The sequence below is a fragment of the Colossoma macropomum genome, unplaced genomic scaffold (assembly GCF_904425465.1).
Source record: "Colossoma macropomum unplaced genomic scaffold, Colossoma_macropomum, whole genome shotgun sequence".
NCBI classification, from domain to species: domain Eukaryota; kingdom Metazoa; phylum Chordata; class Actinopteri; order Characiformes; family Serrasalmidae; genus Colossoma; species Colossoma macropomum.
In genome coordinates, this window is record NW_023494798.1 from 697017 (window position 1) to 715782 (window position 18766).

The 18766-nt window shown below is 40.5% G+C and overlaps 1 protein-coding gene across 1 annotated transcript in view; it reads left to right on the top strand.

Moving 5' to 3' along the window:
• Positions 1-18766, top strand: part of LOC118818061 (protein unc-13 homolog C-like) — a 284943-nt gene that overhangs the window by 194008 nt on the left and 72169 nt on the right. The window contains exons 18-20 of the mRNA XM_036585171.1: positions 3167-3293; positions 11098-11194; positions 16628-16771. Of these exons, the coding sequence (XP_036441064.1) occupies positions 3167-3293; positions 11098-11194; positions 16628-16771 (368 nt within the window). The remainder of the gene's footprint in view (positions 1-3166; positions 3294-11097; positions 11195-16627; positions 16772-18766) is intronic.

The following is an 18766-nucleotide window of genomic DNA, read 5'->3' on the forward strand; positions in this document are numbered from 1 at the left end:
CTGACTTTGATTGTGGATTTCAGAAGTTTAGATCTAGAATTCAAGTCCAGTATGGTGTCATACTGATACGCTATCACTGTCGTCAGGAGACCCCATTATCTCTGGAACGCTAAAGCCAGGCCTACACTGTGTTTTGTTAGCCTGATATAGCCTGTGATTTTTTACGACCTAGAGCAGTTTTCCAGCTCTATTGGAAGTGATTGACAGGGTGGATGATCTGGTAGCATGAGAGGAGAGCATGCACCTTTCAATATTTTCAAACATGTTTGATTATCTCCTGTATCACATGATGACAGGAGAGATTTTGGGTTTGGAGTGCTGGGTGTAATGATTGTAATGAGTTTAATACAGTGTAGAAATTGAAAACCATTGTCAATAATCAAAACTAACCATCTGTGTGGATCCTATTAGTGAGGGGGCGGGGCGTATGCTATGGGCACCTATGCTTGAATGGCTGGGCTTTTTTAGTGGAGTGGTTCAGGAAATATAGTCTATGAATTATAGAGGTGCGTCACGCCTCCCTCCGGCCTGGCTGAAACTACAGCCAACGCGGCTGCTCCAGACTACGGTTCCTAGAACCCCCCGCCTCATCACGTGACTCAGGACTCTCACTGATCAACCTATCACTATTCTATCACCACACCTGTCACAGTGTATAATCAGCCTGTTTGTAACCTCACATTGTGAAGTATCGGCTCCTTGTTGTACATACCGAGCGTTTCTCTGATGTTAGTTATTGTTACTCGATGTATGACCCGTGTTCTGTTAATTACCTTGATTTCTGCCTTGTCCCTTTGCTCCGTTTTGGTTTTCTGGTTTTTGACTCCCTCTTTCTGTTTATCGACTGTGATTTCGGATTCTCTCTTTGGCATTAAAGTTCTTAACTCAAGCCCTTAACTTATAACTTTAATACCGCCAAAGGCCTATTACCAAGCTATTAATAAGCAAAATACCTTTCACAGACATCCTGTCTTTTCGTCTATCTTCTCCTTACTTTATCATTCCTCTCTACCTTTCGCTCTTTTTGTCTTGCTCTCATTTTCTCTCTCTCTCTCTCTCTCTCTCTCGCTCTTTTCTTGCTTTCATCCAACCCTACTTTCATTATCTGACCTGTCACAGCTTATCACAGCCTTGCCTACCAAAGTCACCCCAGACCTACCGGAGATCCGCACCAGCTCAGGGGTGTTAACAGGCACAGACTCAGGGGTGCGGGGGGTTAGCAGCCACAAACCCAGGGTGTTAGCAGTGACAGACCCAGAGGGGCTAGCAGGCACAAACCCAATGGAGTTAGCAGGCCATTAGCTAGCACAAATCTGGCTTAAAGATTTGTCTCCGGATCTCAATGAGTGCATAAAGCCCCAGCTAAGCCTATTAGTTTTGGTCATTATGGGATATCTTGACCTGCTGACCATACATGAGGTATATTTGTCATAGAAACTGATGTTCAATCATCCCCTGCCTCACACCTCAAGTCCTCAGGATAACTAAGACAAAGATCTCTCATTTTTAGCCAGCCAGGCAATTTTGTCTTCCTAAAGGGGTTTTGGAACAATTTTTCCAAATTTCTGCATAATTTAGTCGTTAAGATATAAACAAAGAATGGTTCATTTAGAACGGTTTGGAGTGAAATTCTCGATTCTAGAGAAACATACTGAGATGCCTGGTGCCTGAGAATAGACTGATTGAACAAAATTGGTGGAATTACACTGTAAGTGGCTCATGAGCAGTTGCTAATGCTGCACTGAAATCCATCAATGGTAGCTTTTCAAGCAGTATTACGTCTGCTGTTATGTGAATTTTGCTGCTGTTGTCTCCTCAAACTGCCCTAAACTGACATTTCTCTTTGCTAGAGAACAATTATAAATGCTAAGCTGAACTGAAACACAGACTAGCTGTGGATTGTGACTGGTCTTTCAAATGCAGTGCTTGTTCATGTACCATATGATGTAGAAAATCAAATATGAAAAGCTTTATCTAAAAGTAATAAGTACAAAAATGCTCATGTGGCTAATGAATTAGAGCCAATGGAGCCAATTAGCATGATTGTGTCAACGCTTGTATTTATATGGCATCTTTCCCATGTTCAAGGACGTTTTACAGTAAGAAAGTAACATAATACATAATCAATAATTCATAACACAGAACACACACACGCAACTCCATGGTTCCCACAGCTAGCAGTGGGGGATTTCACTGACCAAGGTAGAGAGTCACTTTGCTAGCCTGTAAAGAGTGCTTAGCTGTGGGGGAAAGTCTCACACCGCAACTATGATGCCTCACACGGAAGGCCGGCCCAGGAAGCCTTGAAGGCCGAAAATGTCCTCAGCCATGTAGGGGCAGCATATTCCAGCAGCCGAACACCACCAGTCCAGGCTGCCTCATAGCTGCAATGCAGCGTTAACCAAGTAGCTGGCCCAGGCAGCAACGTAGTAGCGCTGCTCATGTAGCCAAACATTACCGGTCCAGGCAGCCCCACAACTGCAGTGCAGCATCAATCAAGCAGCCAACCCAGGCTGTGATGTCACGCTGATCAGGTCCCCGTCCAGAGAGCCTCGTAACCACAATACAGCATCCCTCAAGCAGCTGGTCCAGGCTGCATCATAGCTGTGATGTAGCGTCGTCCAAACAGCCAGCACAAGAAGCCTCTGAGCCACAGCTGGACAATCGCTCTTGGCCCTCGTGAATATGATGGCAAACTCCATCAAAACATACACACAAACAATTCAAAACTAATGAAAAACCGATGTAAAGCGGCAGCCATAGTGCACCAGCTTACTTACAGCAGAGCACACACACCCACACACTTACCTCATTATTAGCAATGCTAGCATTTTTGGGTGTCTTTAAGCCTCACAGCTGGCCTCTTGACATCTTGAAGGTGAGATCGAGTCTACAGTGTGAGATCGTCAGCAGCTAAGATGAGTGAATCAGTTCAGATTAACATGAAAGTTTTAATAAGTAATGAACTGTGGGATGGTATTAGGCCCAAGTGCTAACGTCACATTTTCATATGACCTGATTTTGTGGGTTTTTATTTGAATTTGACATTGTGAGATCCCATTAACACTTCTGAAGCAAAGCTGCTCTGAAATGAAAATGTGGAGTGTGTCTCCTTGCGTGACTCCTGATGGCCTTATTTCTTTTTTCTCTGTTTATCTCCTCACAGAACATGAGAAACAGCGTCTATGCAAGAGCACGGAGTACATGAATCTGCACTTCAAAGTCAAATGGTTCTACAACGAGTATGTGAGAGACCTGCCGGCCTTCAAGGGGACTCCACCAGAATATTCACTGTAGGTATTCCTTAGTGATGAGGAGCGATGTAGTCAGGCGGATATGAATGTTTGCTGACTTTTTTACTGGCCTGTTTCTGCACACTGACTTCTAATGATGGGTTTTTGATGTTTTTTATTCAGAAAGTAAGCTTTCAAGTCTAGGACAGGAAAAACGTTACACACGGGTGATTACTTTTGGTTCCATTGTCATTCTTAATGAAACAATTCAGTACATCGTGAAATGCTTATAAAAATATTAATACAGTTTATTCAACATGCTTTTCTAATGCCTAAAGCATGACAGAGTATGGTCAGAAACTGATCAGAATCACAGTGAGAACTACCCCAGACATACCAGACATTCACTCAAACATCATAAACAACCAACAATGAGTTATTAAAACAACAAACCAAAGAATAGCATAATAAAACATAAGCAAAATAAAGAGTGAAAGAAATTCATAAAATAAAAACAAGCAGTAATAAACGGTAATTGATGAGCATCAAGAAGTGCGTATCAAAACAGCACAAAAAATAAAATATAAATAAAGAAATGTAATAAGTAAACAACAAAATAAAAATTTGAGTAAGCTGAGTGAAGTCTTATGATAATGAAGAGTGGGGACTTCAGACAATGCCTTCCATAACCAAGATGCACTAAATAAGATCTCAGATATAATCACAATTACATTCGATTGAGTTATTTGGAACTATTCAGAAATTATTTTTTAAAGATGCACTGAATGCACGATTGTAACTGGAGGAACAGTTTATATAGACAATTTATACAACAAAAACAACCTACCAAAGGTTTTTATTTTGCTTAGTTTTATTTGATTTGATTTTTATTTATTCATATAGCATCAAAAATGTCCCTAGACTTTAATTTTGAATAAAAATAAGCACATTATTGTTTGAATATTGTTAAAATGAAATACAATCAATTCTAGAATGCAGAAACCACTTTTCTGAGCTGCCTCTTTGAAATTCCTGCCCTTTTCCTTTGTCACAAGATGACATCATCTCGTAACACAGTATTCTTCCCCGCCTGCCAGCAAGCTCGGCATGCCCTCACACAGCACAGAGAACTAAAAATAGTGAAAACATAAACTCTGAAAGGTCCTGCTCCAGTCTAGCTTGTGAAGGTGGATCAACTCTACCAACTTGTTCTACTGGACTTTCAGCAACAGACTCTGGCTCAGACTGATACGGCAGAACCGGCACCATTGTAAGAACAGCCACGGTGATGTAGGGGTGGAACTTGTAGCAGGATGCCACTCTGGCGGTTGACCAGTCAGAACAGAATGGGCAAACTGACCAATCAGAGCACACTGGGCTCTTTGGTGGGCGGTCTTAAAGACATAGGAGCTCTAACAGAGTGTTTCAGACAGAGGGTGATAGAGATGTACACTATGAGAAAAACAATGTGTTTTGGGAAAATTGAAGCATGTAAGTCTATTGTAGTAGACCCCGAATAATAATTAATAACATTGAAAATGAGAATAATAGGTCCTTTTTCAACCTCTTAAAAGGCCAGAGCCCACCAGCAGGCCCAAAGTTTTATTACACACTTTTCTAACCTAAGAATAGCTCAGCCAGTTTGCATTGAAGTCCCTGTAGTTACTGAATAATAAGCCTTGGTATGTTATATGTAATAAGCTTGGGACCTAGTTTGACCCTTCAAAGTCTCCATAATTCCACCCTGAAACCCAACTGCTTGAGTGTCCGGAGCTTTCTTTTCATTTTCAGTAAACTTTTCAAAGTTCCATTGATAACTCTCTTGATAAAACCAAAGTTGTGCCCCTGTAGAGGATGTGTTCACTTATTTTCACATACAATGTTATTTGACCAGTGTACATTCACCCTTTCTCTGAAGGGAGTCAGATCACATATCAGCGTTACGTTAGCAGGAGAGTGCTCTCCTTTCTCCTGCAGCCTCTGGCAGCGAAACAGCAGCTAATCCATTAGCGAGAGTTATGAGTGTGGCACGGGCCGGATGACAGTGAGGACGAAGTCTCAGGGGCGCAGCGACACACCTGTCAATCAAAACACACCTTCAGTAGAATTGATTTTCCTGCATGGCAGAGAAGGCTGCGCAGAGCCGCTTTAGCCATGCTATTTATTAATATCAGTCTCCGTGGCAAATGCTCTTACATTGTCTGATAGAGGGAGAGGAGATTGTGGGAGATATGACACTCAACAGTTAGCACATCACCGCTAAATGGACTGTCAGGGCTTATTGTACCGTTACAAGATCTGTGAAAGGAAGAGACATTTCCAACACACACACACACACACACACACACACACACACACACACACACATGCACTTGTTTTAAAAAAAGTGTTATATGTACTTTGCATATATATTACAATGTCCCGTATGTATTATATATATCGCGGCTGTCAGAACCGAACCTTGTATCTCCATTTTTGTTGTTTTTCAGGTTTTGACATAATTTAAAAAATACCTGTTGTCTTTTTCATCGTGTGCAAATTTCATGAAGAATGGACCAAAAGAAACGGCCCAAAATGACTTGGAAAAAAGTCTGGTTCCATTGACTTACATTAAAAGTTAAGCATGTTTTTTTCCTTCTACTGTAAAGTTTCCATTTTGGAGATACGGGGTTTTGTTCTGTGAACGGCGATATGTAAGTACCTGTATGTAATAATAAGACACCCCATATTTATTAGACAGTTTTATGCAAAGGTCAGAGACCCCCCTTCATTCATTTAATTTACAGTCAAAACGACCATTAAGCTTAAGTTATTCATTTTTCGGGAGATATTTCTGAGGAGATTAGAGTGTCCAAAACTAGACTTCATAAAACGACTAGAGTGAGTCTCCTGAGAAGAATGGAAGCTGTAATAAAGGAAAAGTAGTCTCACACTAAATACTGCTGTTAAATTGTTCAGGCTTTTATTAAAATTTCTGTTAAATATATATTTTCTGCTGAAGGTGATTACTGCCCATTTTGACCAGAAATTAAATATAGAAGGGTGGTCTCCAGGGACGTGGGAAGGTGTTTTGTTGGGGGTGCTGAAATTTTAAGCAGCCTGTATGTGACGTGAGTGGTGATGTCATGCAAAAAGATTTGCCTTTTTTCTATTAGATTTTTTAGTAAATAGTCAAACAGAACGTGATAACATGCAATAATGTGGCGAGACAACAATATACACACAACTCATACATCATGTCATGATTTTTCTGTTCTCTTAATTCTAGACGAACTTTATGCAAATGTCCAGTCAGATTGCTAACGTGTCGCGCTGTCACGCCCACAGTCACACACTGAGATTCAGCACTTTATTGATTACATTAATATTTGGCTGCTTTTGAGCACAGATCTGACCTACACCTGCTCACACTTTTCCTCTTTGCACCCCGACCTGGTTATGTTTTAGCAACGCACCCCCAAATTGGCCAAAAGTAGTCTAACAATGATGGAAATGATTAAGCTCACGGTAATGAAAGTATAACATTAACTTAGATATTAAACCATGAAACCATGAAACATGAAAACACAGTGTTTGTATTATTTTTATTTGCGAGAACAGATTTAAAGATAACTTCGCCCACCCTTTCTCCATAACAAACTACCTTCAGAAAGAACAAACAGAACAAAGGGAACCTACCGCCTTCAGCTACATAGGAGAAGAAGCAAAATAACCAGCACAGATCTGTATCATCTAAACCTAAATAAAGATACAGTAACAAGTAAAAATACTATGATTAAGGATAGCATGATGGCCTGCTGACGGTCAGTGGGGTGAGGACAGGATGCACGTATGAGAATATGGCTTAAGAAATTTGATTAAGCTGAAGTTGGCTTCTGCAAATTTAATACAAATACAGGTGCTAGAATGTAACTGCTGCTCAAAGCTGCCAAATAACTTCAGCCTTGTGGGCATTAAGACGTGAAACAATGTTTAGCACAGTTTATGCCAGGCCCCTGGAGCTAGTGTTAGACAGCAGAATACCCAATATTCTGAGTTCATACTATATTGTTTATTTTTTGTCTTTGGACTATATTTCCCATGTTGCATTTACTCTCACTCCTGGTCAATTCCCAGAATATTTATTTATTTATTTATTTATTTCTCAGTTTCATGCTGACAGCTGTGCCGTTGCAGCTTCTCTCTCGAACAGACAGTCAATCTCTCCCCTTTAACCGCCGCACAATATGCTTTGCTTATCAGGCAGGTCATTTTTAATGGGGACCTTTCCAGGCCTGATTTATAGCTGGACGTATGGCTGGGGAAGGGCTTTTAATGAGAAACGACTTGCTGTCATCATACGTAAACTCAGTGGTCATATTCATGGATTTATGAAGTCATTATTTCAGCCGTGCTGCTGTTTCTGTCATAGTTACAACAGCGCACACAACATAAGTTTAACTAATAGAGCCCGGGGATCATTACCTGCCGGCGAGCGGTCGAGGCCCTGCCCGAGGACAGCAGAACCTGTCTGCGATTATGTGAGTGTCTGTTGGTACTCTGGTGGTGATAGTGTGTTTGTGCTGGTTTGCTGCGATGCTGCTGTTTGTGCTTTTCCTGTGAGAGATAATTGGGCAGCGTCAGTGACTTGACCACATTTTAGCTCCTTAATGAACTGCAGCCAGTGGTCCAGCACAGGAAAAGAACCAAGACTGTAAACATTCACAAACAGAAAACAGTCCTCAGAGCTGCCCAACTTACTTAGCCGAGTAACTTTAAAATTAGCATGACCTGACAGGCTCGCCGGATTGCTAAAGCTGAACACAAACGTGTCTCAGAAACATTCCACTGTGCTGGAAGTCAGTTTCCCTGCTAATGTATCTGATTTCATGCTCAATTTGAGGGGAAACTCCACTGAGTTTTCAAACTTTCTACATAATTAAGTGGTTAAGATGTAAACAGTCATACAGAGTGATTTGATGTGAAATGATCTATTCTAGGGAAACTTACAGAGTCAGAGTTGTTCACAGTGGTGGTGATAGGAACCAGACGTCCACCTCTAAAAGCTCCCTCACAGAAAGTTACTACATGACATGGTTATGAATTCACTGACTGATGTCTAAAACACTGAGTGTGTTTGCATGCACTAAATAATCCGATAACTGCAGAAAATCAGATTTTGTCAGTAATCCCATCAACATGTTTACATGCACTTGAGTAATCAGTTAATGGGAAACTCCGGGCCTACATGACTCGAACGGTAATCGGAATTCTGCTTTGCATCCAGCAATTAACTCACAGAAGATGACGTGACGAAAACAACGTAAAACTCAAACTCCATGCTGCAGCTTTTTTCAAGTGCTGCTGTACTTTACCTGAAAATATGAACATACGTCATCTAGAAGATGAAGAATATTTATATCCTTCATTTCGTGAAGCGTGTAGTGGTTTCAGCGTCGCTCCAAAAATGTTTTGCTGCATCTCGTGGCAACACTGCTTGCTTATTTCCGGTATCTGTTTTCACACATACGCAGACTGAGAAATCCGAAAGAAATCAGAGTAAGAGTTCACACGCCCTGAGAAATCTGATTACTGAGCTAAAATCCATGACCATTTATATAATCACATAATGCAGAAATCCGATTATGATTATTGAGTGCATGTTAACATGCTCACTGTTTTAAAGGGAAAAAGTATTTTTTACAGTCCATTTATGGCAGAGAGGTACATGCAGAGTGTTCCAGTGCAAAACAGACCCAAAAAAAAACTCATTTTTATTTTACCATCATCAACGTCACAGATAAAAACTCAGAAGACTCGTGTAGGTTCACTGATGGCTTTGGATAGTAAATAAAATGTCCATATTTGTGTTGTAGTCATGGCGACCCCTGGTTCCTATCACCACCACTGTGAAGACATCTGAACCATTTCACACCAAACCACTCTGAGTCTCTCTGTTTAGACCTCATTGACTAAAATATACACAGTCCTGGTGAATGTTTTTGGAAAATGTTACATGAAATTCAGCTGCTGCAACACTTCATTTTAGGTTTGGTGTCAGGATGACAAGCTTTTGTGCCCCTTTTTTAAACTTTAAACTGTAAATTTACAGGGCTTGGCAACCCTGATGCAATCACTGTAACTGGGGCTGCTTACACACCTGCCTCTGTCTCTCTCTCTCTCTCTCTCTCTCTCTCTCGCTCTCTCTCTCTGTCTCTTTCTCTCGCTTTCACTATTCTCTCTCTTACTATCTCTGTTGTTTTCTTCCCCTTTCTCTCTCTTCTTCTTTCTCTCCTTCTCTCCTCTCCTTCTCTCTCACTCCCTCTCTCTCACCTCCTTTCTCTCTCACTTGCTTCGCTCTCTCCCATCCCTCTCTCTCCCTTTTCCACTGTCTCTCTCCCGTCCTTCTTTCTCTCTACCCTGCTTCTCGCTCTCACGTCCTTCTCTCTCTCTCTCTCTGCCATCCTTCTGTCTCTCACCCCTCTTTCTCTCTCCTTATTCTCTCTCTTATTCTTTTTCTCTCTCCCTCTCTCTCTCATATTCTCTCTAACTCTCTCCATCTTACCTCAGCTCATTTCCTCTTTCTCACCTCCTTCGCTCTCTGTCCCATCCTTATCTCTCTATCTCTTCCCTCCTTCCTCTCTCTCTCTCTCTCTCTCTCTCTCTATTCTGTCTCTTATGCTGTCATTCTCTCTTGCTATCTCTTTTATTCTCTCACCTCTTTCTCTCTTTTTCTTTCTCTCCTTCTCTCTCTTTCTCCTCGCCTTCTCTCTCACTCCCTCTCTCTCTCCTCCTTCTCTTTCTCTCACTTGTTTTGCTTTCTCTCATCCCTCTCTTTCTCCCTCTCCCTCTCTCTCTCCCCGCCTTCTTTTTCTCTCTCCCCTGCTTCTCTCTCACACATACTTTTCTCTCCGTCTGCCATCCTTCTCTCTCCCCCCTCCTTCAGTCTCTCTTATTCTCTCTTTCTCTTTCTCTGTTTCCTACTCTCTCTATCTCTCTTTCTCTTATTGTCTGTCTGTCTCTCTTCTTTTCTCTTATTCTGTCTTTCTCTCTCCCTCTCTCTCTTATTGTATCTCTCTCTATCATACCTCACCTCATTCCTTCTATCTCACCTCCCTCACCCCCCCCCTCTTCTCTCTCATTGCCTCTCTCTCTCCATCACACCTGCTGAGGTTATAGTGAATGAAGGCCTTCAGACACCAACACACTCCTGCATCCTGACACCTGTTGGCTTTGGAATAATCTACGAAATAAACTGATGAGCCAAATATTCCGAATCAGTGAGCCCACACAGGCCACGCACTGCTGTTTGTTTCCTTTGAGTACGAAGAGCTCCATCAACCCCGGAGCTTCCTCATGTGTCCCAGACAGTGTCAGCAGAGCTCCAGATCCTGAGGGAGGCAGCAGAGGAGCCGCAGATGGAAGACTCCTTTAAACATTCATCAGCACTCACACTAGACCTGTATCGCTGGATCACTCAGCTGACACTCACCCGTCAGCCGGCGGTCGGCAAGATCGACGGTAATAAATTTTAATGCGCAGGTGTTTGAAGGCGTCACATGTGGCCCAGTGAGTCTGAATGCAGCGCTTTAGAGGTGTCACAGGAGTCCTTCTAAAAGACTCTTGATAATTGTGGATGGTGGGGGGGCTAAAGACACACATACAGAAGCTAGATGTAAGAAATGCCTTCTGGGTAAGCCGGAGAGTCCGCGTGTGAAGCTCCTCCAACAGAGAGTTAGCACGTTGCTGGCTCATGGATCAGTGAGATAGAGGTAGAAGCCTGCAGGGATTCTCAGTGTGAAAGAGTTTGATTCTCTCTCTCTCTCTGTTTCGCTCTCTCTCTCTCTCTCTCTCTCTCTCTCTCTCTCTCTCTCTCTCTCTGCAGGTGGTTTGAGCCTTTCGTCATCCAGTGGTTGGATGAGAATGAAGACGTCGCCATGGATTTCCTCAACGGAGCTTTGGAGAGAGACAAGAAAGACGGGGTGAGTTCTCAGCGTCCACTTCATTGGAAACTTAAAAAAGATGGTTCTTCAAGGGTTCTTTAGTAAAAGGAATGGTTCTGTTCATGCTTAAAGGTACTTGGTGAAATGTATTTTTTAGATCGATGGGGAATGTATTATAAATGGTTCTAAATAGAACCTTTTTGAAAAAGGTGCTGTATAGCACCAAAAAGGGTTCTTCTGTTGCTATGATGTCAAGGTTGCAACAGCAGAAGAACCTTTTTTGGTGCTATACAGAAACATATGCAACACGTTCTCCATCAATTTGAAGACCCATTTCACCATGCAAAGAACCATTGAAGCATGCAAATGTTTTTATATAGAACAAATGGTTCTGTATAGAACATTACCCTTTACTAAAGAACCTGTGAAGAACCATCTTTTTAAAGTGTATATATAGAACCAAGGTCTTTACTAAAGAGCCCATGAAGAACCATTTGTATGCTTAAAGGGTTCTTTGCATGGTGAAAATGTTCTTCAAGTTGAAAATAGTTCTATGTAGCACCAAAAAGGGTCTTCTTATTGTTACAGTGTCAAGCTTTTGACAGTAGTAGAACCTGTTTTGGTCCTACACTTTTAAAAAATATGGTCCTTCAAGGGTTCCTTAGTAAAGAAAATTGTTCGATATAGAACCATGAACAACCAAAGAAGCCTTTGCATGATTAAAGGGTTCTTTGCATCATGAAATGGTTCTTCTGATTGATGGAAAATATGAATGAATGTGCTGTAGAGGGTTCTGTATAGCACTAGGGTTCTTCTATCATTACAAGCTTGACACCGTAGCAATAGAAAAACCCTTTTGGGTGCTATTTGGAACCATTTTCAAAAAGATACAACACACTTTCCATCAGTCTGAAGAACACTTTCATCATGCAAACACTTTTTTGAGGGTTCATAGTTCTATATAGAACCATTTTTACTAAAGAACCCTTGAAGCAGCATCTTTTTAAAAGTGTATATAAAACCATTTTCAAAACATTCTATATACACTATATACAGCACATTTTCCATCAATCTGAAGAACATTTTCACCATACAAAGAACCATTTAAGCACAAAATCTCTATAGACCTCATGGTTCTAAACAGAACCATTCTATTGACTAAAGAACACTTGGAGAGCCATCTTTTTTAAGAGTGTACTTCCACTCACTGGCCACTTTATTAGAGACACCTAGCTTATAGCTTCTCTGTAAAGTTGTACAGTTACAGACCTGCTACACAGTTTATCACCTCTCCTCATCTACCTCATTCATCCTCGGTCAGTTTCTGACCATAGGACCACTGTTGTCCAGATGTTATTTGGGTGGTGATCCATTCTCAGCACAGCAGTAACACTGATATAGAAGTGTGTGTGGTGCTGGTACGAGTGTATCAGACACAGCAGTGTTGCTGGACACATATCAGTGTTGCTGCTAGGTTGAAAGTGGATTACCACCCATAAATATCCAGCCAGGAGCAGCTGTGTGGTCAGAAAATGACCATTGATGAAGGTCTAGAGGATGGCTAACACAACCTGTGTAACAGATGAGCTGTTCCACACTATTTGGATTAAGCGCTCCTGTAATGAAGCCTCATCCACATTTAACAGGCAGCGACCCCTTTTCTCAGGCTCGGCTGGAAATGGTGCTCTTTATTTCCTCTTATTGTCCAAAAAAAATAACCTACACTTGAGTTTCCATACAAAAACAGTGTGTCAGATGAGCAGCCGCTAATCCAAAGCACATTAGACTGATGAGGATTAATGAAGTAACAAGGTTGCATGAATATGTATGGCTGCCATTGTATTCCAGAGCTACCTAACAGCTCCAGCATCGTTTATAGCCGCACGTTTATCGCTCGTTCCACTCTCCGAGCCCTGATTGGATTCATATGTTAATTGCTTCAAGCCCACAACACTTGCAGCGCGCACAGAAAGTCATTTGGTGCAATTGATATCGGCTCTGTGTATTAGCTGATTCGTGAATATGCGACATTAGTAATTATAATTGCAGATGGCTCGCTGTTGTCGGCTGTGAATTAGCAGGGCAGGGAAGTGACAGAGTAGCACTTGGGGGAACAAAGGTTTTACTTTTTTTCCACAATCACTTATCATGAAGAGGGTTTTTCAGCGTAAAGCTTGTGTGAATACTTTTTTTTTGTGTGTGTGAATTGTTTTTTTGCAATCTGAGAACATGTGCAGGAGAAGATAGTAAGTTATTGGGAAGATTATATGACTGATGTTCAACTAGTTATTTCAGACCTCAAACTGTGGACAGTATTTACAAGCTAATGCAAAACTCAGTGTCACTGCCAGATTGACAGCAAAGAAATGTCCAGTAACACTTCATTTGGATGGGGTAGATGATTAATAAACACTTAACAGATTATCAGTAACACATCAACAACATATCAGTGAAGTAGCAGTAGTGAAGCATCTAATACATTGAAGTAAATATCTAGTAGATGTCCTGTTGATACATTACTTACATTAAGTAGATGTATTATTAATATGTTACTTCCATTATGCAAAACCTGACCTTACCCAACCTTACCCAAACCTAACCCTTCCTGGACCTAATCCTAATCTTTACCTCAACACAAACCCTAATCCTAACCCTAACCTTAGCTTCAACACAAACCTAATCCTAACCCTCACCCTAGCCTTAATCCTAACCCTCACTTTAACCTCAATGCAAAACCTAATCCTAACCCTCACCCTGGCCCTAATTCTAACCTTAACCTTAACCTTAACCTCAACACAGAACCTAATCCTAATCCTTACCTTAACCTCAACACAAAACCTTATGCTAACCCTCATCCTGGCCCTAATCCTAAACCTAGCCTTAACCTCAACCCAGAACCTAATCCTAACCCTCACTCTGGCTCTAATCCTATTCCTAACTTCAACCTCAAACCAAAACCTAATCCTAACCCTCACACTGGTCCTAATCCTAAACCTAGCCTAAACCTCAACCCAAAACCTAATGTTAACTCTCATCCTGGCCCTAATCCTAACCCTTACCTCATCCTCACCACAAAACCTAATCCTAACCCTCACTCTGGCCGTAATCCTAAACCTGGCCTTAACCTCAACCCAGAACCTAATCCTAACCCTCATCCTGGCACTGATCCTATTCCTAACCTCAACCCAAAATGTAATGTTAACCCTCATCCTGGCCCTAATCCTAAACCTAGCCTTAACCTCAACCCAAAACCTAATCCTAACCCTCAGTCTGGCCCTAATCCTAAACGTAGCCTTAACCTCAACCCAGAACCTAATCCTAACCCTCATCCTGGCACTGATCCTATTCCTAACCTCAACCCAAAATGTAATGTTAACCCTCATCCTGGCCCTAATCCTAAACCTAGCCTTAACCTCAACCCAGAACCTAATCCTAACCCTCATCCTGGCACTGATCCTATTCCTAACCTCAACCCAAAATGTAATGTTAACCCTCATCCTGGCCCTAATCCTAAACCTAGCCTTAACCTCAACCCAAAACCTAATCCTAACCCTCAGTCTGGCCCTAATCCTAAACGTAGCCTTAACCTCAACCCAAAACCTAATCCTAACCCTCACACTGGCTGTGCAGAATGTAAATAATATAGAATGTAATGATATGCAGATCATGTAAACCATATTTTAAAGGAAAATACTACAAAGACAACAAATCAAATGTTGAAAATGAGAAATTTTATTGTTTTTTGAAAAATATATGCCTGTTTTGAATTTGATGCCAACAACACGTTCCAGAAAAGTTGGGACGGGGGCCTGTTTACCACTGTGTCTCATCACCTCTTCTTTATCAACACTCTGTAAGCGTTTGGGAACTGAGGAGACACTGCTGTAGATTAGAAAGTGAAATGTTTTCCCGTTCCTGTTAGGATTTCAGCTGCTCAACAGTTCAGGGCCTCATTTGTTGTATTTTTCATTTCATAATGCACAAAATGTTTTCAGTGGGTTAGCGACCGGACTATTAGAATACGGAGCCATGCTGTTGTAATACATGCAGAATGTGGTTTTGCATTGTCTTGCTGAAATATCAAGGCCTTCCCTGAAAAAGACGTCGTCTGGATGGCAGCATATGTTGCCAAAACATGTATCTATTGTTCAGCATTAATGGTGCCTTCATAGATGTGCACGTCACCCATGCCATGTGCACTAATGCCCCCTATACCATCATGAATACTGGCTTTTGAACTGTGTACTGATAACAAGCTGAGTGGTGTTTAGCCCGGAGGTGTCCAAGATTTCCTAAAAGAATTTCAAATGTGACTTGTCGGACTACAGGACACTTTTCCACTTCAGCTCAGTCCATTTTAAATGAGCTCGGGCCCAGAGAAGGTGGCAGCATTTCTGGATCCTATTTATATATATGTTTCTTCTTTGGATTTTAGAGTTTGAACTTGCATTTGTAGATGCAGCGACAAACTGTGTTCACAGATAAGGGTTTTCGGAAGTGTTCCTGAGTCCATACAGTGATTTCCGCTACAGAATCATGTCTGTTTTTAATGCAGTGCTGCCTGAGGGCCCAAAGATCACAGCCAGCCAGTACTGTTTTTTGGCCTTGTCCCTTACATACAGAGATTTCTCCAGATTCTCTGAATCTTTTAATGTTATTATGTACCGTAGATGATGAAAAGCAGAAGTTCTTTGCTATTTTATGTTGAGAAATTGTTCTCCTATTTGATCGTACAGTCTTTCACAGAGTGTTGAACCTCTCACCATCTTTACTTCTGACAGACTCCGCCTCTCTGGGAGGCTTTTTTATACCTAATCATGTTACTGACCTGTTGCCAACCACCAGGTGTTTTTTTAGCATTACACAACTTTACCAGCCTTTTGTTGCCCCGTCCCAACTTTTTTGGAACGTGTTGTTGGCATCAAATTGAAAATGGGCAAATATATTTCAATAAACAATAAAATTTCTCAGTTTCAACATTTGATATGTTGTCTTTGTACTATTTTCAATTAAACGTAGGGTTTACTTGATTTGCACATCATTGCATTTTGTTTTTATTTACATTTTGCACAGCGTCCCAACTTTGGGGGGAAATGGGTTTGTAATTAATAGAGAGTATAGGTCAAATTTAAACATATCTTCCGTGCCACATGTAGCACACTTTTATTTTTCAGTTAAATTCTATTAAGTTTTATTTATTATTTGTTTTGTTTTCTCTTTTCATATTTATTTTACCAAATTTTAATTTTATTTATTTATTCTAATTTTTTTTTCTCATCTGTATATTTTTTGTTTTTAGTGTCACTGTAAAGCACTCTGTAAACTTGTTTTAAAACTTTGCACTATAGTAAAAAATGCATTGTGATTAGTAAGAAAGCAATAATAAAATATTAATGGATCATGGTTATTTTTCATTTGTTAGTTTATCAGTATTAGACAGGCCTTATATGACGAAATTCTCTCTCTCCACAGTTCCAGCAGACATCTGAGCATGCTCTGTTCTCCTGCTCGGTGGTGGACGTGTTCACGCAGCTGAATCAGAGTTTTGAGATCATTAAGAAGCTGGAGTGTCCAAACCCACAGGCTCTCGCTCACTTCATGTGCAGGTTTGCTAAGGTGAGTACTCAGACCCACCAGGACCCCTCACACGCTTCATGTGGCTCCATTACAGGTTTAAAGGATTTGGAAGCTGGAGAAAAAAATGCTCAGTGGAGTCATTCATTAAAAAACAGTCAAATTTATCTGTTCAGTAATCTCTAATAGACTTGATTATGTGGTAATAATAATAATAATAATAATAATAATATATAACTGTACTGTTTCATGCAAATCTCTGGATTCCCCAGATAACGTTTTTTTTGATTTTCTGAGTGAAAATCAGTGAACACATCCTCTACAGAGAACACACTTCTGCACATTTTAATACACAATAACTGTTTCTTTGCTGAATTTAACATACTGTAGCCCATAGTTTGAGACCACTGGTGAAACCGCTTCTATTTTGCATTCTTTTCTAATTTTATACAGATTTACAAATAATATATAAATAATATATATAATATAAACAGTTTAGTAGAATCTTTTAAAGTTACATGAATTTCAGGATTTCTCAGTATTTGGTGGTGTGTCCCTTGTATGCTTTGAAGACAGTGTGCAACTGAACTGTGTAAGTTTGTACCTCTGATCAGTAGATCAAATCGACCTGACAGTCATCTGAACATGAGCTTCACTGGAAGAGATAAGACTACAGGAAAATCTGACCTTTTTGTTCAAAGACCTCAGCATGCTCAATTTCACATATTGCAGGGGTGTTCAAACTTTTGCATACATCTGGATCTTTTAATCTTTGGTGCAAAAACAGAGTCAAGACGACAGAGCTTTTGTTCATCTGCAGTCTGGATGGGTCAAAATTGACCCACTGAAACTGGTATTTTAATGAGAGAATAAAGTTTTTCTCTCGGGTCGTTCTCCATTTGGAGTGGGAATTAAGGTGGATACATTTTTTAAAAATCAGTTTCTTTCATCCCAAAACTAAATAATCTTAATATGTCCATTAACACCTCCTATTATCATATATGCGAAAAGGAGAGCTTAATTCCAAACATATTTTACAGTCACTGGTTTTATATGAATATGGTGTAACACCAGTGACTGTGACTCCAGTGACATTCTGGTTAAAACTGAGGATTTTATAAATTGGCTGACTCATTGGCAGCCAGGTGATCTTGTGCACCTATTTAAAATCAGTGATAAAAATATGTAAAGCATTATTTTCACAAAATTTTAATTACCTAGCCATTGAAGCACATAACACCAGTGACACATAGAAGTTATGTGTGAAATATAGTGAGTGAGTGTGGACTCAATACAAATGTAATATAAAAGTCCTGATAACACCAGTGATCAAAATCTCTGTGACAATGATTTTTTAAATAAAATACATATTTTTAAATGTAGTATAACATTAATGATATAAAAAGTAAACATGAATCTGTATATCTTTAAACAAATTCTTAAGTTAAACCTCTTAAAAATATTGTTTTATGTTAAAAATGGTTCCTCAAGTGTTGAAAACTGGTTTTGTGATGAGCTGTTTTACAGATGCAGAGCGACTGTGAAAACTCAGAGAAATCATAAGGGAAAAGTTTTTTTTAATCTTAGGTCAACTGTGTAAATTTACATACTGACTTTTGGAGCTGTGCCTGGTATTTTAAGCATCCTTTTAAGCCCTGCGACCTTTGTGACATGGTTTCCCCTCCAAATAGAGAATGACCCTCTTGCTTTGTTGAATTCTCCTGCTGCACCCACATTTTAAAAGACATCTTACGCTACTGATGTTATCCAGCACACAACACGAGATTGCCTAGATTGGGAGTGTTGGCTTATAAATATGAATGAAGGCCGTATCAGGTACGTTGCTCACTGTTGAAAGTAGCCTGTGGCTGAATGTCAGCTCCCCTGATTGGACCTGTGATTTTCAGCTCTGCAGAGTGTTTTCTCTGCGCTGGACAATCGGGCAGGCGTAGGTGTTGTAAACCTTGATATTCCTTCAGAGAAGCTGTGGGTCAACTGGAAGTAAAACTTACTCAGCGGCTCAAAGTTGTCATAACT